At 42.4% G+C, this 26,808-nt stretch overlaps 1 protein-coding gene across 2 annotated transcripts in view; it reads right to left on the bottom strand.

The window, feature by feature from the left end:
• sema3bl (sema domain, immunoglobulin domain (Ig), short basic domain, secreted, (semaphorin) 3bl) overlaps window positions 1–26,808 on the bottom strand; it is an 84,738-nt gene that overhangs the window by 43,610 nt on the left and 14,320 nt on the right. For both annotated transcript variants that reach the window (XM_080016065.1, XM_080016066.1), the window contains exons 2-3: window positions 14,995–15,155; window positions 5,248–5,310 (exon numbers count right to left, since the gene is read on the bottom strand). In XM_080016065.1, coding sequence (XP_079872191.1) covers window positions 5,248–5,310; window positions 14,995–15,155 — 224 coding nt within the window. The remainder of the gene's footprint in view (window positions 1–5,247; window positions 5,311–14,994; window positions 15,156–26,808) is intronic.

Here is a 26,808-nt window from a genome sequence, read left to right as displayed (position 1 = left end):
TAATAAACACAAATAAAGTGAATTTATTCTGTCAATATTAATTTGTTTCCAACCCTATTTCTCTCTCTCATTTCCTCTGCATTTCCCTCCCTCTCTCTGTATGCTGTAAATATCTATATATTTTTCATGCCATCTGCATGTCATGTGAGTTTCTCTTTCTGTTGTTGGTTTGCATCTCCATTACGGAAACACAGACACACACACACACACACATACACACACACACACAGAACACACATAAGGAGTGTGCGGGAATGCAGAGATAGCAGCAAAGACAAAACTAGTTAGCTTCTTTCGATCCCTGTCAAGCACACACACACACACACACACACACACACACACATGCACGGACGCACGCAAACACACACACACACACACACACACACACACACACACACACACACACACACACGCACGGACGCACGCAAACACACACACACACACACACACACACACACGCCTTCTAACTGATTCCAGATGGACAGAGTCACAGTGGCTTGTCACTTGAAGCATTCGCTATAGGAGGTTTAATCATAGAGCTTCACTATGTGTGCGTGTGTACATAGGTGTAGATATTCGTCACACGCTGATGGCTGATTGTGTGCACATGCCTACGTGAAGTATGTGTGTGAAATGTGTCTGTGTGTGTGTGTATGTGGGTGTGCATTAGTGTGTGTGTGTGTGTGTGTGTGTGTGTGTGTGTGTGTGTGTGTGTGTGTGTGTGTGTGTGTGTGTGTGTGTGTGTGTGTGTGTGTGTGTGTTTATGTGTGTGTGTGTGTGTTGTAAAGCAGCAATTAGTGTTGTTTAGAGTCTGAATGCCACTAAAGCCCCTGGCACCAAGTCTAATGATGTAGCTCTGCATCAAAGGATCGCTTTTTCCTTTTCTCCCTCCTACATTCCCTTTTTCTTTCTTTCTTTCTTTCTTTCTTTCTTTCTCCAACAGCATTTAAACCCCAAACCACATTAAATTTCAAGTTCAAGAGATTATTTGTCACATGCATACGGTGATACATGTACTCTAAAAATGGTAAAAAAACAAAAATGTGCATAATCGACGAGAGGTGCTCGGGCAGACGGCAGCAAATCTCCTGGTCATTGTGAAAGATTTAAATTTCACAAACGGAATCAGAGCAAAAATGAAAGCATTTCTTAATATTGTGCTGATATTGCGCAAATTATCCAAACATTGCCAGTTTGGAGCTGGTCTATCAGACACATTGAGGGACAGGATAGTGTGTGGCATGCACTGTGATACCACACAGAAGAAGCGCCTGTATGAAAAAGACCATACATTAGAGAAGGCTCTGAACATTGCAATATCAATGGAAACAGCAGCACGGGGTGCTTCAGGGAATTCAACAAAAATATTTGGAAATATGCTACAAATAAAATGTCACTGAACAGAAGGAAAGAAATGTTACCGTTGTGGGAACACGTCACATGACCCTGATGACTGTTGGTTTAAAGACAAGGAATGCAGAAACTGTGACAAACCAATAAATACCTGACAATAAATACACACAAAGGACTTTAACAGGTTTTTAACAGGTTGGTGTTTAGGATAGCATCAGCCCCTGCAATCTGGCAAAGGGCAATGGACCAGGGCCTGCAGGGGATTCTAGGGACTCAATGTTACCTGGATGACAGATGACGACGAACATCTTTCTTACCTTTCTTACCTTTCTTATCTTTCTTATCTTTCTTACCTAACAAGTGCTGACCATCTTATGAGAATACGGGCTCAGAGTTAATCAACAGAAATCTCATACTTTGGAGATGTGATCAACAAGGATGCCTTACACATGTCTTAAGACAAGATAGTTGCAGTGCTTAAGGCACCACCACCTGAAAATGTGTCTCAGCAGAGAGCACATCTTGGACTGTTGAACTATTACTACAAGTTTTTGCCTAAGCTATCCACAGTCCTACACCCACTAAATGCACTGTTACAGACAGGGACACAATGGAAGTGGACTGAGAGCTGTGAGAAAGCGTTTCAAGACACTAAAGGACTCGTAACTTCGGGAGAGTTGCTCACGCACTTTGACCCATCCTTACCAATCCAACTGGCATGTGATGCTACACCCCACAGGATTGAAGCTGTGTTATTGCACATGTTTCCAGATGGCTCAGAAAGACCAAGCCTTTGCCTCAAGAACGCTTACATCAGCTGAACGCAACAACACACAGATTGACAGAGAGGCCCTAAGCCTTGTGTGGGGAGTCAAGAAATTCAATCACTACCTGTATGGTCAAAAGTTGATCTCTTGACTGATCATCAGCCTCTCGTATCAATCTTCAAGCCAAGAAAAGGCGTTCCAGTGATAACGGCACAAAGGCTGCAGTGGTGGTCTCTTTTCTTAGTAGGTCATGTATGACAATGTATGACATTGAACACAAGGGAACCAAGCAACATGGCAATGCAGATGGTTTGTCACGTTTACCACTGCTGACTTCAGAGATAACCACTAAAATTTATTCAGCAGAGGTATTTCACACAACAATAATTGAACAATTACCAGTGGCGAACACCCTCATTGAAAGAGAAACACGCAATGATCCAAGATTCTCAAAAGTATGTGACATCACGGTTAAGGGATGGCCAGCTGTTTCCAGCTTTCACAGCAAGGAAGGAGCAGTTGTCAATGTGTGGGGGAACACTAATGGGTGGTTCATGAGTTGTGATTCCTCCCAAGCTATGCACAAGAGTGCTGGAGGAACTGCACAAATGGCACCTGGTTACTGTGAAGATGAAAAGTCTTGCCCATGCCTATGTGTGGTGGCCAGGAATAGATAAACAGATTTAGGACTTGACCAAGAACTGCGCTGGATGTTAAAAGATCCAGAACACACCACCACAAGCCCCTCTCCGTCCGTGGGAGTGGCCCTCATCACTATGGCAACGAGTGCACATCGACTTTGCTGGACCATTCATGGACTCATTTTTAATTGCCGTCAATGCACATTCCAAATGGCCAGAGGTCATCAAAATTAAGATAACCACATCGGAAAAGACCAATGGCATACCAGAACAAATCTGCACAGACAATGGATGACATTATGTCTCTGGAGAATTCCAAAGTTTTGTGAAGAACAATGGAATCAAGCACTTTACATCTGCCCCTTACCATCCATCCACAAATGGCTTGGCAGAAAGATCGACCTCTGCAACACAAGATAGGCAAGGAGGAAGTTGTCTATTGTAATGCAGTACATGCAATCACTCATCAGACTCCAGCGATGATGTTTCTGAACAGGAACCTGAGGTCTCGCGTGGATCTTTTCAAATCACATGTATGCCGTAAGGTGGAGAACACACAGTTCAAACACTTGAATGCTAAGTCAACACAGAGCTTCAGTGTGGGACAGTCAGTTCTTGCACTTGATTACTGGACTGAAAAGTGCCAGCCAGATACAATTTCCACCACAGACGACCCACGGATGTACACAGTGGAGGTGGGAGAGAACGTATGGAGACGTCATGTGGACCAAATCCTGGAAGCTCAGGTGAAAAACAGTAAATATCTATATATAGTGACTCGTGCCCCAAGGCAAACGTTTCAGGACAGACGTTACCCGAAGAGGCAGAGGAGACCTCTCCAGAAGCTTGAGTTCAAAATCGGTCTTAGACCAAAAGTAAAATAAGGCTTGTTATAATTTGAGTGAATTGGTTATAAATTGATTATTAAGTTATTTTGTTATACTTTCGTATTATTAAGCTCCTAAGTAAGTAAGCTACTTTAGTATAGTGCCCCAGTAAAGGAAAAGGGTTGTTGCACTATTAAAATAAAAAGGGAGGAGTGTACCGTATAGCCTACATTATAATAAGGGACTACTTTATGTTTTAGTAACACGTTGTTGCCTGCACTATTAGGCGTGTATTGATCTGTATGTGTGTTAAGTTTGGATTCAACCAGTAAAGAACCATAAAACTTAGTTCCCTTCTCCAGTGTATTTATTAATAACATAGTTGTGTAAATAGGCCACATACACAAAAGAACCATTTTAAATTCCAGTCTGCACCTTCATGACTGAGTCCTAATCTTTAACTCTTCACTAATTCCACCTCTCTGTCTCTCCTTCTCTCTTCCCTTTTCCCCATTAAGGAGCTTGTATTCTTGTCTCCTTCTGATGTGCCCAAGCCCTTGAGGATTTCATTACGATCATCAGCAGACCAAAGCTTCAGGTCTCTTCCCCGTGAGGACTCGGGCAGACTTCATTAGAAGGAAACTGGACCCTCTGCCTGCCTGTTTGTGGAGGCTGCGTCACCGTAGCGGAGGAAACCGGTGTCTATAAAACACGACACCAACTCTCTGAGGCTGCGTCGCATTAAGCTGCGTCTGATGCTGAGGCTGGAGGCGATCTTCTAGACAGCACTGTACCAGTTAGGAGTTGTTTATATTCAGAGTAGTACAGTATAGACGTAGAAGTGTCTCAAGTTCTCCAGCATTTTTAACCCAAACCTCATTTCACGATCATGGTAGTCAACCCAATTGTGATTGCCCCATTGTACTGTCCCCAATGATCGAAAGAGCCAATGGTATTTCTTTACATCTTGTGATAACTTACTTTTTACTTAAGTCTAGGTCAAGATTCAACAGATTCATGGAAGAACTGCAACTTATAACCCAAGTTAAAAAAAAATCTGTTATTGATTATGTGTATATATCACCAACTCATGTATCCAATATGACGGACTGTTCAGAACCTACTTGTGCAATCTTCAATGCTGCTCTGGTCTGGCTGAAATCATCAGAGCCTGGAGCTGTTTGTGCTTGGCTCAGTTCTGCGACCCCGTGATGGAAGGAGGGGATCATGCCGGGGTGCAGAATTGTGTGATTAAAGAGCCGCTAGACCTGGATGTTTAAGTGGGTGGGATGGGGTTACCGTTCAAGAAGGTGGAGATGGGTGTTGGAGTGGATCGAAGAGTGGAGTGGAGTGGAAGTGAAATGATGTTTTTATAAATATATTATATATATATTATATATATATATATATATTATATATATATATTTTATATAAATATTATATATGTATCATCTATCTATATTTTCGTTGAAACCATTTAAACAGTTACAATAAACATTGATGGTCGATTTTTGACTTAAAATGTTTTTTTGTCCTTTAATTTGATAATATTGATCAACCATCAATGGTTTCATCGACGAACAGAGAGTTGGACAGTTTGAAAGAAGGAGGCAGGGCTTAAGAGGAGGTCATTATGATTGGTGGCTGTCAGTCACTCACCTGGGAGTCCTTCCCTCGCTGAACACAGTCCTCCCTGTTGCCAGGTAACGGGGGCCAGTAGATCTGAGCAAGAGATGGAGGGATGAAGAATTAGGGAATGGGAAGAAAGAGAAAAGGCAAGATGAGAATTAATGACTTCATTACCTCTGAGGCGTCGCAAAACTACCAGCTTAATGGGAGATTGTTAGATGTGTGATTAGATTTTTGGATCCTCCCACGCTGCAGCTGATGCTGCTAATGCAATTTAAAAAAACACAATACAAAATTATCTCCGCTGCCAAGTCCATTACAAAGCAATCAGGAGTAAATTGAGATTGTGTACAGTATAACACATGCTAAACACACTTTGGAATTAGCTCTTGGGTAAATAAAAATTAGATACAGTGAGATGATTGGGTTTTATTGAACCCCAGAGAAAAATCCCGGCTGAGCGTTTTATATGAATAAAAATAATTGTCTGTGTGATGCAAGCATGAAGTTTATCCTGGCTCTGTCAATTATCCAGGGGCCAAATCATTGCTCCTTGTGAGCTCCAACAAACTTTGAACTTGAAAAGCTGTTGGCTGTACTTCCAGACTCCCCTAAAAAGAGAAACAAGGAGCGTCCCAAACCTCAAACTCCGATATTAGAAGCTGGAAGCTGTCTCTCCAGTAGATTTACCATTTGAAACCATGGAACATCTGGATCTCCAAACAAGAAAATATATATCTATTTTATATTCAGCCAGTTCTCACAGCACAGATCTGTCAAGGAACATGAGATAAGCCTGTAATAAGGCTTTGGCCTCAGACCTGAATTATTGTCGTTAAGTTCCTTTACGCCCCCTAACATGAACAAATTAATCCCGGCCTCTGTGGCTTTTTGGTTTTAATAAAGTGTATAATACTCAACTTCTGTGCGGCCTTCCGGGGGGTTTAGCTGAGACAATGACTCTTTGTCTGTTGGACTGGAGACCAAACTGAGACGAACAGAACCAAGAGAGGAAATAAACATGGCCAACGGCAGCACTGGGTTTTACTGTATTTGACTGTGGTCTGCAGTGTGTTTTTGTGTTTGTGTTCATTTGTGCGCATTGAATGCCTGCGTGTTTGGGTGCATGTGTATGTGTGTGTACAGGGGCAGGGTCTGTGTGTGTGCGCGTGTGTGTGTGTGTGTGTGTGTGTGTGTGTGTGTGTGTGTGTGTGAGTCTGTAGGGTCATATTCATTTTCATTTTCTTCATTAGATTTGATTTTGTTTAGCATAAAATTTGCCATAATGTGTGTGTGCACGTGCATGTGCATGTTTGTGCAAATGTATGTGTACATTGTGTGGGGATGGTAGCTCAGGCGGTAGAGCTGGTTGTCTTGTAAAAAGGTTGCTGGTTCGATCCCAGGCTCATGCTGTAGTGTCCTTGAGCAAGACGCTTAGCTCCTGATGGCTGCGTCCGTCGGTGTTTGAACAATTGTAAGTCGCTTTGGATAAAAGCGTCTGCTTAATGTGTGTGTACCTGCATCTACTTGTGTTTGTGTGTTACATAATAGTTAATTTGGTCGCGCGCCAAATAGAAAGTCTATTCACCCTTTGTTTAAACCAAACGGTTTAAGTCAATCCTGTGATATTTGGACCATGTGCTGAGAGGGGGAAGTCTGCAAACAGTTGACAGACTGATGAATAGTTGTGCACGTCGTTTTCATTAGAAAATTTTGTTTCGTTGTGAGTATACTTACACATTGACGGGCAAATTCACAAAGAATGGCTTGCAACCGCTAATAGCAACAATGAATACTGCCGCAATTTGTGCCATCTGCGCCATCTTCACCAAAGACATTGCTCTTGATATGGCAGCACAAACATGGCCATAAAGTTTTGCTGGTGAGTGGAATTTGCGCTTGTTTGGTGTCTGATCGCAATTATTCATGTAGCAAAATAAATATTCTGTGCATCCATGCGTGGGGGGGGGGGGGTATCAATAACTGATATGGGAAAGGACACAGGGGAATCTTTTAGTTTTATTCTAATTATTATTATTATTATGTTTTAATTAATTTTACTTTATTGATCGCTCCGTGGGAAATTTGTCCTCGGCCCTCCCCTGCATTCAACCCATCCTATACCAACAGCCAACAGGAACAGTGGGCAGCCGCAGTCAGTGCCGGTGCCTTGGTCAGAGGCACCGACAGGAGAATTAACTCCTAACATACAAGTTTTTGTGTTTGGAAAAGTAGTAAAATAAATACATCTGAAATAATAAAAACACGCGGACATTTATTTGTTCTATTTGTAGAAATGGGAAACGGGCACACGCAGCGGAGCTAAAGTGCGTAATAGAGAATTATGAATTATAGGTCTTAAATAAATATAAAACTTACAATCATTGTGGGTCAGTAGTTATTCTGATTTAAAGTGTTTAATTAAAATGTAAAACTCTAAGGAAATCCTTTGGGGTGCTGCGCCAATGCCAAATCCTGAAGGGGCTAGAGCACCGACAAGCCCTCCGTTAGCGTCGATTGGGATTTGAAAATAATGGAAATTGTTCGATGATTGTTAGAGACCCGTTACGCAACCCCTCCAGGGAGACCCCAATGGGGTCCCTTTGCGCACGATCCGGGTCTCTATGTCTTGTGTGTGTGTGTGTGTGTGTGTGTGTGTGTGTGTGTGTGTGTGTGTGTGTGTGTGTGTGAGAGTGTGTGTGTGTGTGTGTGTGTGTGTGTGTGTGTGTGTGTGTGTGTGGACGCTGGTCAGGCCCCCCACCTTGGCCCCCTGTGTGCATGGAGAGAGCCACCACACTGCCTTTTAGTTACCACTAGCTCTCTGCAGACAGTAATAATTTCACTCTAACTGCATGTGGCTATAGCGCCAGTGCTTGTGAATTGGACGTTTTTTGCAACGAGGCTCATTTGTATTTCACCCTTTGTGGGCGCTTGCTTTTTCTGTTATATGCGCCTGTTTAAAGGCCGCAAAAGCCACGCATTCCTTTTGTGAATTCGCCCCTTAGAGTTTTAATGTGTGCATGTGCGTGCGTTGCCTGAACCATAGAAAAAAGAACAAAACGAAATCGAGACGGTGTGAATTGTGTTGCAGAGACATGGATGTCTCTCTGGTCTCCGGAGGCTTTAAAACTAGGCCACGTTACCGTCTGTGAACCTTCCAACAGTGCACTGCATGTAGCAAACACATCTATCCACCCTGCGATAAATCACACTCTGTCACAGCCAGCTGCCTCAAAAAAAAAGCCTTGTCTTCAACCTGAAACACTTAAATCACTTCACACTTACACTCACACTTAAAAACACTCAAATCTCAGAGCTAATAATTCAAAACCATAAAATGGCCAAAGAAGTTGCCTATGAATGATGCAAAATATATTTTAAGCCTTTTAAGCAGTGACCTAAAGAAACCCGGCTACCTACAGTAGTAGGTAGCTACCTACAGTAGTAGGTAGCCGGGTAGGTAGCCGGCCGGGTAGGTAGCCTACACTTTAGTTTAGCCAAATGTTTGATTTGAGAAATATATATATATATATATATATATATATATATTTATTTTATTTTATTTTAATTTTTTTAAGGCTTACTTTTCAAATATTTGAAAGAAAAACTTGAATATTTGGCAGTCACGCTTATTGACGGCCAGAGAACGTAATGGATCACGTCAGAAACAAAAAACATAAAAGTAATAACATTTACGGCAACATACCAATCGTCCAGCGCCACACGATTCCCATTGGCTAAAATAAGATGCTGATATTTTGACTCTTGACTTATTAAGCAGTGTAACCACTCATAAACCGCACAAAAATGAATTAAGTACACTCTATATCATAGAAAGATGAAATATACACCTATATTTAGTACATACTTAAATCTATCATTCAAAGACTTTAAAGCTTTGTGTGGTGTGGGGATGGTGTGGTTGGAGTAGCCACACCTGTCCTGGGTCTGGGTAATTGGTTGTGGTTGTATAAACACCCATCCCCCACACGCACACAGGAGCGGTGCCTTTGTCATGATATGCTGTCCATCTGCTCCAGGCTTGTTCCACTTAGCCCCCTCTCTACATTTAACTTGTTTGTCTGCAACGCCATCATCTGTGTTTCTGTGCCGGAGGTCCCTGAAAACCCCACTCGGGTGGTGCGTGGTTGACAAAACTGCCACACTACATTTTCTGTGTTTTTTTTATGATTTCTTTTGTCAATATTTTACTAAACATTCTATTCTTCTTCATATCAAACTAAACATTGATTGCTTTTAGACCCTCGCTGAACAAGCCATGTTGATAAACGGTCCAGTAGAAGTGATTTTAGCCTTGCTCTTTAGGTAGCTCTGATTTCACCCTGTTTGATAGGAATCAGATGGTTGTCTCACACCTGGATAGCTCTCCAGCTCTTGGATGCATCTTCGGTGCAAATCAGCGAGAAATTAGTCATTGGTGTCATGCTCGACTGCAGGCAGTTCCACTTCAAATCGGGACACATCTAAAACCTGGCTCGCAATGGATGGAATCAATGAAACGTTTGTATCGCTGCTATCATGCTGGACTAAATTAATTTGACAATGAAAACGGGTCTAAAGCCTGGCACACATTAACACTCCAGATCCAGATCATCAAAAAGCTGCCTTTTATATGCCTGAGCGGTGGTGGAAAACTGAAACAGCCTGTCTAGATCCTGGCTCGGAGCAATACTGTCCCACTGCGTATGATGTAAGAGTTGTGGTCATCCACTCCGATTCGTCACCCTGTTCCCTCTCGTCGTGCTTAACCCTTTCTGGACACATCATGAAGATACGAGGTCCGCAGGTCAGTTCAATCCACTATTAAACACATTTCTGTTTGTTTGTGTGGGTGGGTACGGACCTTCTTGCCTCACAGCAAGAAGGTCCTGTGTTCGATTTCCCACCTGGGGCGCTGTTGGCACCTTGCTCCGGTGGGTTATCTCCCAATTAGGGTCCTTTTGTGTTGAGTTTGCATGTACTCCCCGTTGCATGTACACCCCTTTGATCCTTGTAATATCAGTAAGGACCCCACCAAAAATATGCAGAATATCGTCATCTGACCAGCAATGGACATTTGTAACTGGTCCCCGGGCGCATCGCTGTATGCTGCCCACTGCTCCTGGCTGCCACCCGGAGGAGGGAGCTGGGGGAATGGGGCTACTGAAACCACTATAGTCAGAGAAGGAAGAGACACGCCCTCCTTGCTCGAACATGACATAAACCAAGAAATTGAGATCCTAACGATTATTGACTCTGTATTTCCTGTGAGAATTGCCTTCTTCTTCCATTGACTTCCATGCAGTTGAATGTTTTCTGGAGCAGCATCTAGCGGCCATTAGCTGAACCAAAATCCATTCACACACACAAAAACATACACAAATATGGACGCATAACGTTATAAAACCTAACCAAATTAAAGCCCGCCTACTTTAAAATCTCCATAACCAGGAGCCACAAATAAAAGTGTCAGTTTTTTCATGTTCCTACAGCAAACTAACCAAGACCTTGACACATGTACCTGTCGTGTCATTTAGCTGGCTGCATGAACCATAACTCATGCAACGGTCGGTAATCAAACTACCGAAATTCTGCAGAATTTATTGTGACTTCAATTCTCATCTCAGCAGGATCCTTTATAGAGTGCAGTTATCACTGAAGCCAAGAAGAATACATGACATTCAAGCGGCTAAAACCTCAAAGTCAGGAAGAAAACAGAACAATAAAACCGATGCCAAACACAGAACCAACCTCTAGCAACAATAAACCCGCGTACTGGAATGAACGACAGGATCCATGATTGGTGGCGGCAGCGTTTCCCTAGCGGCCCAATCATATCTGTTCAGTTTGACCCGGAGAAAGAGGAATATTTACGATGCTTGAAATATTTACACCAGCTACATCAGTGCTGTTTTCCATTTGATTCTTTTCGGGGAAGTTCACGGGGAATTAGCAGAATTGTTCCGTTTCACTGATTGGATTCCGGGCGAGGCGACGAAACTTGCTGGACGCATGGATGGGAAAGCAACCGCAGTTTGACTCGCTTTTTCCAGCAGAAATCAAGCCTCTGGAGCCACACCCCGGCCTCCGAAAAACAAATGTAACGACACTTGGTTTGGAAGATGTATTGTACAAATGGTCGTTAAGCACCGAGGCTTTTACCCTTGATTTAAAAACTCGAAAGTGCGGTGGGCAGAGACTAAGGGGCTGGCGTCCTTAGCAAGGGCGTTAGACTTTAAAACTTTAAAACCTTCAGATTTGTGTTCCCATCGACTTCACCTTTTTTTTTTTTCAGGGAATGACGGACCTGAAATGGCAAGAGGTTTCACGTTTGCTTTTTGCTCCTGGCGCTCGTTGCCGCTCTTGCATGTCAACAAACACTCTCAGCTTTGTAATGCTGTTGACGTTCTTCAATACTTCCTAGTTTAGATTGAATATTGTTTACATTTTGGTTGTAGAACATTAAGGGATATAAAGGGATGGTTTGGACTTGGGGCAGAGGCTGTCGATTTTCCGAAACCTCCAGATCTCGCATCTTCTGGAGCTTTTCTTTCAGAGCGTTGGGTAATGGTGGCTCTGGCAGGAGCTGGAAACCACAGAAACCTTTCACCTCCCGTCTCCGTTACACACGGAACCTTTCAACCCAGTCTCCATTACACATGGACAGTGAGCGAGAGAAAGAGGAGGATTAGCCGGTGTTATCTGTGATCTGCCTCCAAAGAAAACAGAGAGAGAGAGAGAGAGAGAGGGAGAGAGAGAGGGAGAGAGAGAGAGGGGTGGGATGGGGTGGGCTGGGATGAACTGGAGGACGAGATGCGACGGTCAGTTTGCTGCTGTTCCAATTCCACCCTCAAGCACACTCCATGCTCCGATGGAAACACTGAAGAAGATTCATCTTATCTGGGCGTTATATCTTGAAAAAAACGACAGTTCTCTCTTTTTCCTCCCTCGAGATAAATGAACAGCCTAGGAATTATGAAGCAATGTGATTTTAAATCTGATATCTGAGAAAACGGGGAATTTCAGGGATAATATTTTAAAGAGAACAGTGAACTTGATGCCCCTCGATATGGAAGACAATAAATCATGACATAGTTCCATATTCTAGGAATACTTGGGGAGTGTTCATAAAGGATAATTGTTTTTTAAACTTTTTTTTTTTGTTTATTTTTAGATTTAGATTTTCTAATTGAAATAACTAGTTTTGGCACTAATTGCCTCAGAATGTCCCTGTATTAAAAGAGAAGTATATGATTATTTTGGGTGTTTTTACTCAAAGGAATACTTTTTTATTCATATATGCATTTTAATAAGTTGTGCATGATCTGAAACATAAGATAGTAATATTTTTTATCTGAATTTATTTTAATACATGCCTACAGAATTTAAAGTTCTTCTGCTGCTCCCTCTCTGGCACAGGCCTCGTTCTGGGTCTCCACATGTGGAGGATTTTAAATACATTTTAATCTAAAATCGCTGCTGGCCCTCGTGTCCTTGTCTTCCAATGTAAACCATTCTTAACCCCAGAAAATAATACCCCAAAAAGATGGAACTCTAAATTAAACAAATCACAGCGAAACTCACGTCTGCACATACCGAAGGGCCTTAAAGGGAAATTCCACTCTAAAATTGAATTCATATGTCAGTCTTTTTTTTTTATTTCATCGTGGTGAGTTGTTTATTTAAAATTTGGACTTCTGGACTTCCTGGGATGGAACTCAAAATCTCGCACCAAATTGCATCACACTATAACTTGAAATACATTTTGTATGCAGTTTTCGACTTTGTGGGTTTGAGTGAAATTCTGCTCTAAAGGAGTCTGAAGATGGCATTTAATGTATGCTTTGTTGCTTTCAAAACACTGGACAACTGAGAGATAATCTTCTTACCATCCTCTTCGTTTTTTTTGTTGTCTTCATGCTAGGTGGTGGCACCACCTCTCCTCTCTACTGACTCACTTTTCTTAATTACAGAACTTATAATCCAATGAAGCAATGTCGGGTCGGCTCCCGTTGTCACCATTAGCATTCCCCTTCTTCCTGTTTCTCTCTCCATCTTTACTTATGTCTCACTGTCATCCCTTCATGCTGCGTTCATCTCTCCCTCTCTTCCTCTCTCTCTCACGGTCTCTCTCTCTCTCGCTCTCTCTCTCTCTCTCTCTCTCTCTCTCTCTCTCTCTCTCTCTCTCTCTCTCTCTTACCGTTTTACACCAAAATTAGACCATTTTAATTCAGGCGATTGACACCCTTCCTATCGCCAGGAGAAATGCCGTTCTTTTTTTAAATTCTGCTATGTTTTGTTCTTTATATGAACATGTTGGAAAAGGGGTGTGTCATGGTTCCAGTGTGATCGGGAACAAAACAGTAGAGGAGACAGCAACTTAAACAAACAAAAAACAACAACAACATAAAACTGTAAAACTTGGAAAAAGAAATCTATTTTGAGCCGTTCAAAAGAATCTGATCTTCTGTGAACGACTCAACACTACAGTAGAAGCAGCGCGGAGTATCCATGCTGCCGGTGCGCACCGGTCCTTCGTTGGAAGGGTGCGGAGACCCTCCTCCGGTTTGGAGACCGACTTGGGGCCGTGCTGGAGACCCTCGGAGCTCTGCGGGGAGCGTGGGGTTCTCCGCTGTGGTCGCCACGGAACGATCCCCACACTCAAAACATTTCATGTGGGAAAAAAGGCAATAGCTTCTGCTTTTGATTTTTGATTCTAAATGGGATATGAGATGGTCGAATGACACAGGGACATTCCTGTTCGTCCAATTTATGCGCCAGCGTCCAGAACTTTAGCGCGCGTCGCATCACACCGGTTAGAGGCAAAGACTAGCGTGTCGACCCGGGTGTCGTGCTTCCATCAGCTGATCGGAGCTGGATCCGAAAACCTGTGTTGATTGCAGGGTTGTTTGACCCGGGACTGAAACCTGGGTGTAACCTTTCGCACTAATGACAAATGCTGGATGTTAGCGGGTGTTTCCAGGTTTATGGCACCGTGGGAAAGGGGTATATATCTCTCTGTCTCTGTCTCTCTCCTTTCAATTTAAAACTAAAGAGCATGATGCTGAATCGTTATGCTGTAAACCAAAAGGTTTACAGTTGATTTATGCTCGACAGTGCTTTTACAGATGTTTTGCAAGAGGAAAAAAAAAAAAAAAAAGAATTTAGCCACAGCGTATAATACAGCTCATCTCACAAGATCGTATTTCATATTCCTGCAGAATCATTATCAGTAAAATCAAGTCAAATTGGGATGATGAATGGAGCCCGTTTCAGCTCTGAGACATTAATCACCAGCAGAGCCGGGAACGTTCAAAAAGCATGTATTCTGTAACACAAATACTATATCTGATATAGCGGCCATTAATAACATCCCTGGAAATTGCTGTGTACTTTCAAGGTTTTGGGGAGAAGATGATTAAAGGTAACCTTGGAGATTTAAGATATCAACAATCAACATACTGTAAGAAGAACAGCAATATGTTAGAATACCCCAAATTTATATATATATACCAGTACAGCAGACATTTAGAGATTCAAAAATCATTAAAATAATAAAATCTAGCTGTGTATTAACTGATCTAGCTGATTTAGCTCTGATTTGGCTCTTATTTGGTTTATTTTGCTCGGATTTAGATATGATTTACCTGATTTATTATGATTTCCCTGATTTAGCTGTGATTTAGCTGATTCAGGTGTGATTTAACACTGATTTAGCTGATTTACCTCCCATTTTGCTCTGGGCTGGCTGATTTAGCTGTGATTAATCTTGCTCACCTCCTTGGACTCTGTGCTCACCGGCCCCAGCGTCAGGGAGTACAACACGTCCTTCCCTCCGAGGAAGAGGCGGTCGTGGTATTCGTCCAGGAAGACGGAGGACAGCGTGAGCTGACCGTGGTGACCGCTAAAGATGGACGAGCGGTTGGCGGACAGCAGGTCTGCAGAGGGGGAGAAGAGATGACATTATTAGATTACCGATTACATAACACTAGATTTCATTCATTAGGTTAGGTTGGATTTGATTAGTTTGAATTACAATACATTAGGGTAGATTGACATTCTGACCAAATGTACTCAAGTCTTGATACTCATAAGAGAGCGAAAGAAACAGTTGGAGATAGATAGAGAGAGAGAGAGAGAGAGAGAGGGAGAGAAATATATTACACAACCGGAAAACACAAGAAGAATGGAGAGGTACAGTGAGAGATGGTGAGATTTCAGGTGGAGTGAAACTTAAAAACCAGTAGAAGTATTGGATCAAAACGACGTCTTCAGAACAAGAGAAGAACAAACTGACACAGTGAGAACTTTGCCGTTTGCCGTTGCGTCATGGCAGGGGACGGACTTCAACCTTCCTTTCCAGGTCATTCAACCTTCTGCTTTTTCCTGGTCAAAGAGCTTGTTTTTTTCCTGGAGCCTCAACATTCGGGGCATGTTTTATATACAGTATACCGTACCGTATAAAAACCAATAAACAAGGCTCAATCTTGGTCAGTGTGTGTGTGTGTGTGTGTGTGTGTGTGTGTGTGTGTATGTGTGTGTGTGTTTTTTTAGCTTTTGTTTCCTTCAGTTGGGTTGGATCCGGACGGTGGATTGTGTAATGGAGTGAGAGCGACATCTGGTCCACTGTGCGTCCCATGTCTCCGCACAAAAACATAATACAAGTTTATTTTCAATGTATTTATTTTGAGGAGCATGGCACCCAGACAGAAGTTTGATTTAAAATTCAAAGAGAGAATTTTGGTTTGGATATAAAAGCCTGGTACTCTCCGCAGTTGAGGTAAATAAAAGCCCAGGTCACCATTTCAGGAAACACTGTCAATAAATGACATTGAGTTTGATTTCACCAATTTTTATTTTATTGTTTTCATATTTATTTAAAGCAAAGCACTCCCACCTCCCCCTCACTATTGACTTTGTGCTTCAATCACCACAGAGTTCTCTGTATGAGTTGTCGAGCAAGTTAAAAAGCTGCGATAGGAATCAGTAAAAAAAACATAAAAAACAGTTAATTCCAGACCAGGAAACACTCCATCAGCTGAGTTTTACTATAAAAGGCCAAGATCTGCAGACAGACCTCTCACAGTGTGTGTGTTTGTGTGTGTGTGTGTGTGTGTGTGTGTGTGTGTGTGTGTGTGTGTGTGTGTGTGTGTGTGTGTGTTTGTGTTTGTTTGGGTGGAAAGCCCAGAAACATTTCCCAACAGAAGTAAATGATTCAGGCTGATTAAGGGTGAGTTGTGTAGTAATGTGTGTGCAATAGGAATGTAATGGTAGAAACTTCACAGCACTTCATAAATAGTTGATATTAAAAAGAAAAATACATGGTTAAGCCTCTGACTCGACGCAGCACGGGAAAGCGCTTGTCTGGGCTTTCAGATACGTAGGAGAGGCAAAATAAGGACACATATATCAAAATCCGACTTATTTGCAAAATTGAAGATGTATGATGAGCTTAAATTTACCTCACATTATGTTTCCGCCGCACAGTAACAAATGTTGTAATAATCCATCCAATGAGTAATTTTTGCCAAGCGCCACGCTCTGCCATCTTTGTTCACACTTGCTTCCATGCACGTGAAAGTAACATAAAGTAACGTAGAGTATTAAGTAACGTAGAGTATTGGCCTAAGCAGTCCTGGCGGAACGCTTGGCGAGTTGACTCATTGGATGGATTATTACAACATTTGGCCGTCTGCTACCGCGCAGCAGCAACATAAGGGTGAGGTGAATTAAAGTTCACTTCAATTTTGCAAATAATTGGGATTTTGACATATTATTTTGCTTCTCCTGGGTATTTGAAACCCCCGACAAGCATGGTTGCTTGATACCGCGCTATACCTTAAAGGTTTACCGTTACCTCCCTAGTGTGCACGTGTGTGAGTGTGTGTATGTGTGCTGTAGAAAAGCTCAGTGTTCTCCAACCTTTTGAACCAAGTTCCAACTCTAATCTGGAGCTTCTCATTGGTCGAGCCAATGAGTCATAAAGCCTCGCTACAAAAACCTCTGATTTCCAAAAACGCTAAACATTTCAATATTTAACAACAAACTATCACAAGTTTGTTTTTAAGGGCATTTTAAGTGCAGCTGTTGGCAGGGAATCTAAGAAGACCCTCAACACCTGATTTATCAGGCTTTTTATGAACATGAATTTAGACTAATAGCGTCCTAATCCTCAGTAATGGGCCAAACAGTTTTAACTGCATCATATGGCCTTGATTCCTAGAACAAAGAAGGAAGGCTTTTTATCTAAGGTTTGTTGAACAGAGTTCGACATCTCCTTCACATTGTAAACAAATGTTTCTCATCTGACGACAGAGGGTTCCGATTTGGGTCGCCAGAGAATTACCAAAAAACAAGGATGGGGAATGGGGAAGAGCTTAAATGCGCCGCCAACCGAAGCAGCGGTCAACACCATTATGTTTTTAAAGTTACGTTTATTTGTTAAATACTCTTCCGTCTCCACAATAAGTGGCAAGTTACTCTGTGCTTTGTGCGGAGCCTAAGAAATCCGGAAATCAGGATTTTAGCATCATGAATTTTACAGCTCAACATCGCATCGCTCCCTTCTCAGACCTGTTATTGTTAATATTGAGTTATTGATGGTATTCGCCGAAACCATGGAAATGGCAACTATAAACCCTGATATTTCATATTTGACATGTTGTTATTTTGTTTGATGATGTCGCTAAAGATCTGTGAGCCAAATGTGATTTTGGGTAAAGTCTCTCTTGAAGCCCTTTATCACAGTTACAGTCTCAAAGGCCTTTACAGGGACATTTTGATCATTGAAGCCTGACTTAACAACACCATTAAGGCTTCATTAGAAACATTAAATTATGTAATCTTAAATGCGCAACCACAATATGACCATAACCAAATTGAGAAGAAAACTCTGGCAACCAATAAAAGCATTCAGAGTAGGGTTGCCGCGGTTACCAGTGTTGGCGGTGTTACACAGTGTTTGGGCATACACCAATTAAATAACTCACGCACCACCCCCACCGTTGTTTTTTTTGTTTTTTTATTATTAATAAAAAAGCATTTTGTTAATTTTCGCATACAGCACCCAGGTTCATCAAATAAAAAAAAAATCAAATATCAAAAATACTAAGAGTCTGTGGAGCCAGTTTCAGAGAAAGAAGGCTCTGGAAGACCTTAGATCAGTTCTAGATTGGGACCTGTCTCCCTCTCCATGCGTAATTTGCGGCCACAATCTCCGTCCGCTGCTCTTCCCTGTTGCTCTCAGATAACACATTGAGAACATGTTTTTTATTTTACTTTTTATATCACTCCATTTACGCCACAGTTCAGCCAACAGTGCGTGTGTGCCGATTAGTTACAAGTTGACATAAGTAGGAATCACATCATTTGAGCACTATGTGGATAACGTATTGTGTTTTTATTGGAGGTGACAAATTAAAAGATGATGGTCTGGGCGGGCGGTGCGGGTGAGCAGGATGAAGCCAGAACCCAGTGGGGGGTCCGGGGGTTCTCCACCTGGATCTGCTCTGTGTCCTGGCAGCAGCTTCAAAGCTCCGCAGGAAAATGAGGAACAGGGTTGAACCCGAGTTCAGACGGAGGTGGGGTGCTGCCTTTCACTTTTTCACACTCTGAATCTTAGAGACGCAGAAGGATCTTCAGGAAAAACAACGACTGGCTATAACCGTGTGGTACATATTAGGGCTGGGCAGCACTGACACTGACAAAATCAAATATCTCAATAATTTTACCTGTTCCTCAAGGGGAAAATATTTACAGAGGATTATAGTGAAGTGAAAAAAAGGTGAACGCATTCAGCATAATTCCATTCACAACTCAGAGCCAAACCTTCTCTTCTGACTCTTGTTATATCAACTGAATCAAACCAACAAAGTTTTACGGGCTCACTCTTAAAGAGACGAATCTCCAAAAAGAGCCAAACTTTCATCACTAGCGTGCACAAGGCAACACGCAATCTGAAAACACTGCAACTTTTTCTCAGTAAGTGCTGTTTTGCTTTTTTGAGACTTTGGTGTAAAGTTTGGCTCCCAAAACTACGGTAACAAAATGAAAACACATATTTCAGTTCACGAGGACTGGGCTTCTCATCTCTCATCGCTCCGTCTCATGCGCCTTATTTCCTCAGCTCCCTTTCTCTTTGCCGCTCCATAACTCACCAGTGATGGACACACACTGGTTTCCCACACCCAGACACACACGCACGCACTCATGCACGCACGCAAGCACGCACGCACACACATACACACACACACAGGGATACTTATACTTCAGTTCAGTTCTTGACCATACCCTGGTAAATACACACACAGAGAAAACATAGGCACAGATCTATTCACAAGCCAATAACTCACACACGCATGCACACACCCACGTGCACATAATGTGTGTGTGTGTGTGTGTGTGTGTGTGTGTGTGTGTGCATGCGTGTCTGTGTGTGTGCATCCACATACACACACACAAGCAGATGCCTCTCTACTTTTGGACCTTGATGGTATCTGTAGTTTTATCAGTGTGAGGTGATGTCTGATCCTGTTATCAGAGCGTGTTCAGGCTGTACTTATATAAGGTCAAGGTGTTTATTTGATGTAAATATGTGTTGCAGAGTTGTGCCTTCGGCTGTTTGTGTTACATTATAATTATTATTATTATTATTATAATTATTATTTTGTCGCGCTGCATTTAGTGGTGCTTCGTCATCTTTTCTTTTATTTGACTCATATAAGTCTGTTTCTGTGTTTGTGACCCGTTTACCGCAGCCAGACACACAGGCATTCACTGACTCCAAATCTTGCCCGAGAATTCCATTCACAACTCAGAGTCAAACTAACTCTTCTGACTCTTGTTCATTGTTCAGGAAGTCCTTCCTCCTGCCAGAAAATTGAAAAACAAAAAACGCATAAAACAAAAAAATATTTTTATTGAGTGAGTTGTCAAGAACCCAATCTCAAAAAAGAGCCGAACCTTTCATCACTGATGTGCTTCCTCACTCTCTATAATCCTATGCTTTCCTCAGCGTGTGTTCAAGCCTGCCCTCCCCACCCCACCCCTCTCTCCCAATGGGTGGATTGGGGGCATGAGCGAGCGGAATGTGTGAGCGTTCGAAGAAGTGATACTATCTTTACGAAATGTTTTCTATTTAACTGCATGTTTAATTTTTATTTTTTTTTGGTATTGATTTTTTAATATTTAGCGGCATTTTATTTTTACTCAGCGGTGTGTCAATAGTGTTGGGCTGGCTCTACTACCACCAGCCTAACCCTATTCACACAGCGCTGAGTCTCCCACGGCCATGGTCGAGGGCATGGACTACACAAAACTCACGAGGAAACCAATTAAACCAATTAAACCAATTAAATCAAGTAAAATCACAGTTTTCTGTGCCCGGTGGAGCTGTGTTGTCTGGCTGTGGCGGAGGTTGTCGGGCCGAGCAGCGTGAAGTTTGCTGCCCGCATGAACGGGAACTGTTGTAAACTGGAATCTTATTTTAGTGTTCCCCCCTCTTTCCTCCTGCAAAATGACTTATAATATCACACATTCCTCCTTTGATTAGCGATGAATTGTTAGAGAAAAAAAGTGTGAGGGCGTGGGAAGGTTGTTTCATAAATAAAAAATATATAATCTGGATGTAAAACACCCAAACTTGCCCATGTTTCACACAGACGACAGGTACAGACGGTTATAAATAATAGAAACGAAGATCTTAAACTGGTGCTTCAATGGAGGGTGGAGAGTTTGGTTATGTGGTGTTTGTCACTTATGAGATATCCAACTGCTTTGGTTGTGGCAAGGAAGGCCACCTAGCTAGAGCCTGTCCTGGGAGGGCTTCAGGAGGAAAGACCACTGCACCAGGAGACAGACCCAGAACCAGGAGAGAGCTGCAGAGGCTGACAGTGGGACAGGGACAGTCTGAGCCCAGAGAGGAGACAGTTCCAACTGTTTCATGCAGTGAAGGAGAAAATAATTCTGAGAATGCCAATGCTGTCATAGATGTCCTGGGAGAGGAGCCTGGTGGAAAAAGTGAGACCACACAAGAGGAAATGGAGATTATCACTCATGTAAAAAGCCCACGGAACGATATAGGTGAGGAACGTGAGGATTAGATGCAGGATGGTGCAGCGCTTGCTGTTCCTCATCTAAAGAGGGAATCCAGGAGCAGCTCCAGTGGCTCACATTCTAAAAAGGTAACAGCCTTCAAGAGGAAGGGAAAGGCCTCATCCCAGCAGAACATGGCGGAGTCAGACTGCAGACTCTAGCTTGGGGGATGAATCTGCAATGGAAGGTTACAGTCGGATATCTGACGTCAGAATTACAAGCCACACACAAGCTACGGAGATACAGCGTTGAGAAAATTCAACTGCTCTTACAGACAACAAAAACATGTGACAGTTGTTATGGTGGAAGATTATTGCTCAAAATAATCTCTGTTTTATCGAACTGTAACCCATATTATGACCATTTATTTTGTGGAGGAGATTTTAACTGTATTGTCCATCTATTGATGGTTTAGATTTAGAACCTCACGCTGTCTCTAAACGTGTGACAACTCAACTGATGGACACACAGAGTTTAGTTGATATTTGGAGACACACAGCGACAAAAGACAGTTTACATGGGCACACGGCAGAGATGTTTTTATTTCTCTTTAGAAAAAGAATTCACCTGTAAAATAGTGCCTGTTGGCTTTACTGATCACTTCCTCGTTATTTGTTATGTTTTTATTGTAAATATCCAATGCAAGTGCGCATACTGGCCTTTTAACACTGCTTCACTTGATGGTGTACATTTTAGAGAGGCTTTCATTTTTTCCTGGAAGGTTTTAAGAAATACAAAAGTAGTTTTACATATTTAAGGCAGTGTTGGGATTGTGGTTTGGCGGAGATGCGGCATCGCTCTCAACAGTACACTCTCAATGTCACACGGGACATTACCTGATCTTTCAGGGATCTAGAGACAGAAATAGTGGAATTACAGAATCTGATAGGGTCCACAGGAAATCCAGGGTGTATTAAAACCATCAAATCCAAAAGAGCTTTTTGAAGCTTTTTTCCAACCAGAGGACAGGGAGCGTTGGTCCGTTCCAGGTTTCAGAGCACAGCCCTAACGGATGAACCAACAAAATAGGAAAAGGAAACGAAAAACGCTCAAAGCAGGTTCATGCACTCTGAAATTTCTGAAGTACTGACTATCTTAAAAAACGGCCAAATGTTTGACTCCTTCTGTTGTGAACTGACTTAAATTTCACAGGAGACCAATACAGAGCTGGAGAGACACCGGAGCTGCAGGAGCTCACAGCTGCCCTGCAGAGCATGGAGGGGGGCTAAGGGCCCCGGGAACGACGGACTTAGGGTGGAATTTTATAAAACGTTTTGGAGTCTTTTAGGCAAGGATCTTTAACTGTTTTAATGATATACTTTTAGCAATGAGCTGCAGGAGAGCTGTTTTAACACTCTTACCTAAAAAAAAGGATATCTACAAAATATTAAGAACTGGCATCCGGTCCATCTCCTTTGTACCGACTACAAGCTCCTGTCCAAAGCCCTCACCACTAGGCTGAGGGAGGCGATGGACCAACTTATTCAGAAGGACCAGACAAACTGCATCCATCCCTGACAAGGTCTCATTAATTTGAGACATGTTTGATAGAGTTGAGCATCATTACTTGTGAAAGGTTCTGAAGAGTTTTGATGTCAACTCAGGTCTTATTGCGAAGATACAGGAATTGCACCAAGACAATGAGAGTGTGCTGAAAATGAATGGGGGGCTCAGTAGACCTTTCACAAAGGAAAAGGGGATAAAACAGAGCTGTTCGCTCTCTCCAGCCTTGTCATTAGAGCCCATGTTGAGCAAAATATGCTCTTGGAGGTAAATCGTTTCAATGAAATTGTTAAAAGCTTTGGGATCATTTCAGCTGCCAAAAAAAAATTTGGGAAGGGGTGAATCTCCGGGAAGCTCCGGTCTTCTCATTTTACCTAGTGGGCTGACATGGAGATGAGGTGGTCTGAAATAGCTTAGTGTCTATCCAGGTGATGAGGAAACCGGGAAAACAAAATTGCCAAGGGGTGATAGATTATAAATAATAATTATAAATAACTTAAATTATAAATAATTTGGTTTCCTCGGTATTATGGCACAGGCTAGCCTGTGTTGAACCCCCTGCTGGGCTGTTATAGAAATTACAGGCCATCATGGTCAACTTCTTTTGGGATAAATTACATTGGATCCCGCAGAGTGTCCTTTTTATGCCTAAGGAAAAGGGGGGACAACGCCTTGTGGAACATTTCTTTTTATATTTGTATCAGTTAAATGGAAAAAACTGTGGGGCTGACATCATCACTGCACTGGCTGCTAGAAGAACCACTGGTAAATGGCGCCAGGCTGGATGTCCAGGACAACAACAGAACTGAAAGAGAGACTATTGTGCACCGGAAACACCAAACTCAGGAACATTGTGGATGTAGCAGGGTCAGACTGCACAACACTCAAGCAGTGGCTTCCCTTTTCAAAATGAAGTCCACTTATATAACCAGGAACATTCTAAATACATGGATGGAAAAACTCGGTGAAGATGAGCTGACGATGATGCAGGAATACCGCAGTGGAACGGAGGCTCCTAACAAGGAGGATCCTTTCCAGAACTGGGTTTTAATGTGGTTTTAGATGGACTGAGTGGAACACTGCTTGATTTTAAGAGTTTACGAAATACAGACTTGTACTGTATATGGTGAAGGGCAAGCTGTTGTACAGAGTTTGTGTCGTAGCTTTAAATAAGAAAAGACTGAACGCAAAACCAGACAGTGATGTACAAAACACCTCTGAAGAAACAATTGGAAGATCTGCAGTAGATGAAACCAACTGTTTCTAGTGGCTGTCCTTCCTGTGGGTTGTTGGAAACTGTTTGTCATTGCTACGTGAGGCATTTTCACACTGCAGGAGCTAGTTCTCAGCACAACCTTCTGGAGGGAAATTTTTCGCTCCTACTTCAGGGCAGGGACTACCTGGCACAAGAGGAACCTTCAGTGACGTAAGTGCACGGTGACTCGTTAAACACATGAGCCAATGCAGCAACGGCAACCCATGTGATGACATGGTGACAACAACCAACAACCTAAGCCAACAATAAGACGCTTGATTTAAAGTAAAAGTGTCCTTATTTACACACAATTTATTCCCAAAATATTAAAAAAAAAAAACAGCACCCCTCCGCCCAACCTCGTCGCAGAACCCCAACCGGGGCAGACCGTCAGTGCGCCCAAATCACGTCGCATGGCTCTGGGCGACAAGGTACACTTGCACAATCTGTGCCAATAAAAAATCAAGTAACACAAATAAAAAAAAAATAAAAACTGTATTTTTATTGGAGATGTATTTATTTCATTTTATTTTCAGATGTTAAGTGAATTAAACAAAATTCCCCCTGTGGTCTCCCGATCCGCGTCCTTGCCTTATGAAAGTCAGAACAAACTTTTAAATTAGGTCTTGTAGATCTAATGTGAGTAAAGATTCAGCCACTGGATTGTTTATTTCTCATCTCAAATGTGTTCACAAACTGATTTTGGTGGAATGATAAAGTGAAATCAGTGAAGGTTTAAAGACTAATACAGCATGGAACACGGAACTCGTACTGAACCCCCATTGGCTGACGTCAATTCAGAGTCCCTATTGGCAGTGAGAAAAAAGTTCGCAAGCAGTGCTCGCAAAGCTGCCTCACAGCAAGAAGGTCCTGGGTTTGATTCCTGCCTGGGGCACTGTTGGCCGCATGCGCAGGGGGGCCCTCCAAATTAGGGGTCTTTCTGTGTGGAGTGTGCATGTTCTCCTCATACTCACATGGGTCTCCCCCAATATATACTGTATATATGTGTATAAAGAAAAAAAAGTGCAGAACACTGTCCTGTCACTAACCCTGACATGGATCTACACCTGGATTTGGCCTCCAGGTGCCGTCGAAGTGAGGGCTGCACCCTGGGGGAAGGACAGCTGGGATGGGAGAAAGGCAGAGGTTGAATTTTTCCAGCCACCACTCCCTGCATGTGTTTGTAGTTGTCACCACTCCCTGCATGTGCGTGTGTTTACGTGCATTCGCCTTTGTGCGAATTCTTCTTAGATGAGAATGTTGGTATCTATCTATCTATTTATCTATCTATCTATCTATCTATCTATCTATCTATCTATCTATCTATCTATCTATTTATCTATCTATCTATCTATCTATCTATCTATCTATCTATCTATCTATCTATCTATCTATCTATCTATCTATCTATCTATCTATCTATCTATCTATCTATCTATCTATCTATCTATTTATCTATCTATCTATCTATCTATCTATCTATCTATCTATCTATCTATCTATCTATCTATCTATCTATCTATCTATCTATCTATCTATCTATCTATCTATCTATGTCAATCTGTCTGTCTGCCTGCCTGCCTGCCTGCCTGCCTGCCTGCCTGCCTGCCTGCCGTCTGTCTGTCTGTCTATCTATCTATCTGTCTGTCTGTCTGCCTGCCTGCCTGCCTGCCTGCCTGCCGTCTGTCTGTCTATCTAACTCTCTAGCTATCAATCTACCTATCTTTGCTGTTTAAGCTGTAAAGTGTGTGTTCTATTGTGATTATTATGGACTCATAATGTATTCATCTTTTAAACATTGGTTGTTTGACATTGTTTGTCAACTAAAAGATTTTTTAAAACTCAAAAAATCTCTCTCCTCCCTCTTTCTCTCTCTCCTTCCTCCCCCCTCCCTCTCTATACTCCCTCTCTCTCCCTCTCTCTCTTTCTCTCTCTCTCTCTCTCCCTCTCCCTCCCTCCGGCTGGTACCAGCAGCTATTAATCTTTGTTCCACTCACTCCACCAAGTATAAATATTCTTTAAGTAGCGTCTAATCACAGTTTACTAGGCATTGGTGTGGCCTGACCTGGGCTGAGGACACGTTTCGGTCCAATTAAAACTCTGCCCATTTAGGCCCTTAACTCCTCCGTTTCCATAGCAACACTGAAGTTCAGTCAGAAACTGAGAAACGTGTGGGCAAAATACGAAAACAAGCTAAGGCTAAAGAGACCAGCCTTTAGTTAAAAAGTTGGAAATCTTTGTAATGAGACAAGTAAAAGGAGCTGAATATGAAAACTGTGTGTGTGTGTGTGTGTGTGTGTGTGTGTGTGTGTCTGTGTGTGTCTTCTCTTTTTCGCTCTCACTTTCTTTTCACACACACATACAAACACACACATGCACGCACGCACGCACACACACACACACACACACACACACACACACACACACACACACACACACACACACACACACACACACAACTCAGCCAATAGAGCTACAGTATGAACTGCTTGGAAGAGTTGGAAATCATCACATTGTGCAGCTCTATCACTGCCTATTTAAGTTTGCTTTGTTCTTTACTCAAATTCACATCTTTGTCTGTCTCTCTCCCTCCCTCTCTCACCTGTCTCCCCCTGTGTTTTGTGTATTGCATTTTTCGTCAATGCCAAACAAACTTTTGTCCAAATTGAAATCATTTCTCTCTCCCTCTTCACCTCTCTCTCTCATTAAGGTCCAGCCCTGCGTCGCTCAGATGACCTGCT

Source organism: Zeus faber (genome assembly GCF_960531495.2).
Source record: "Zeus faber genome assembly, chromosome: 15".
Classification (NCBI taxonomy): Eukaryota; Metazoa; Chordata; class Actinopteri; order Zeiformes; family Zeidae; genus Zeus; species Zeus faber.
Note: the sequence above shows the minus strand (reverse complement) of the source record. Positions and strands in the feature narration are given on the sequence as shown.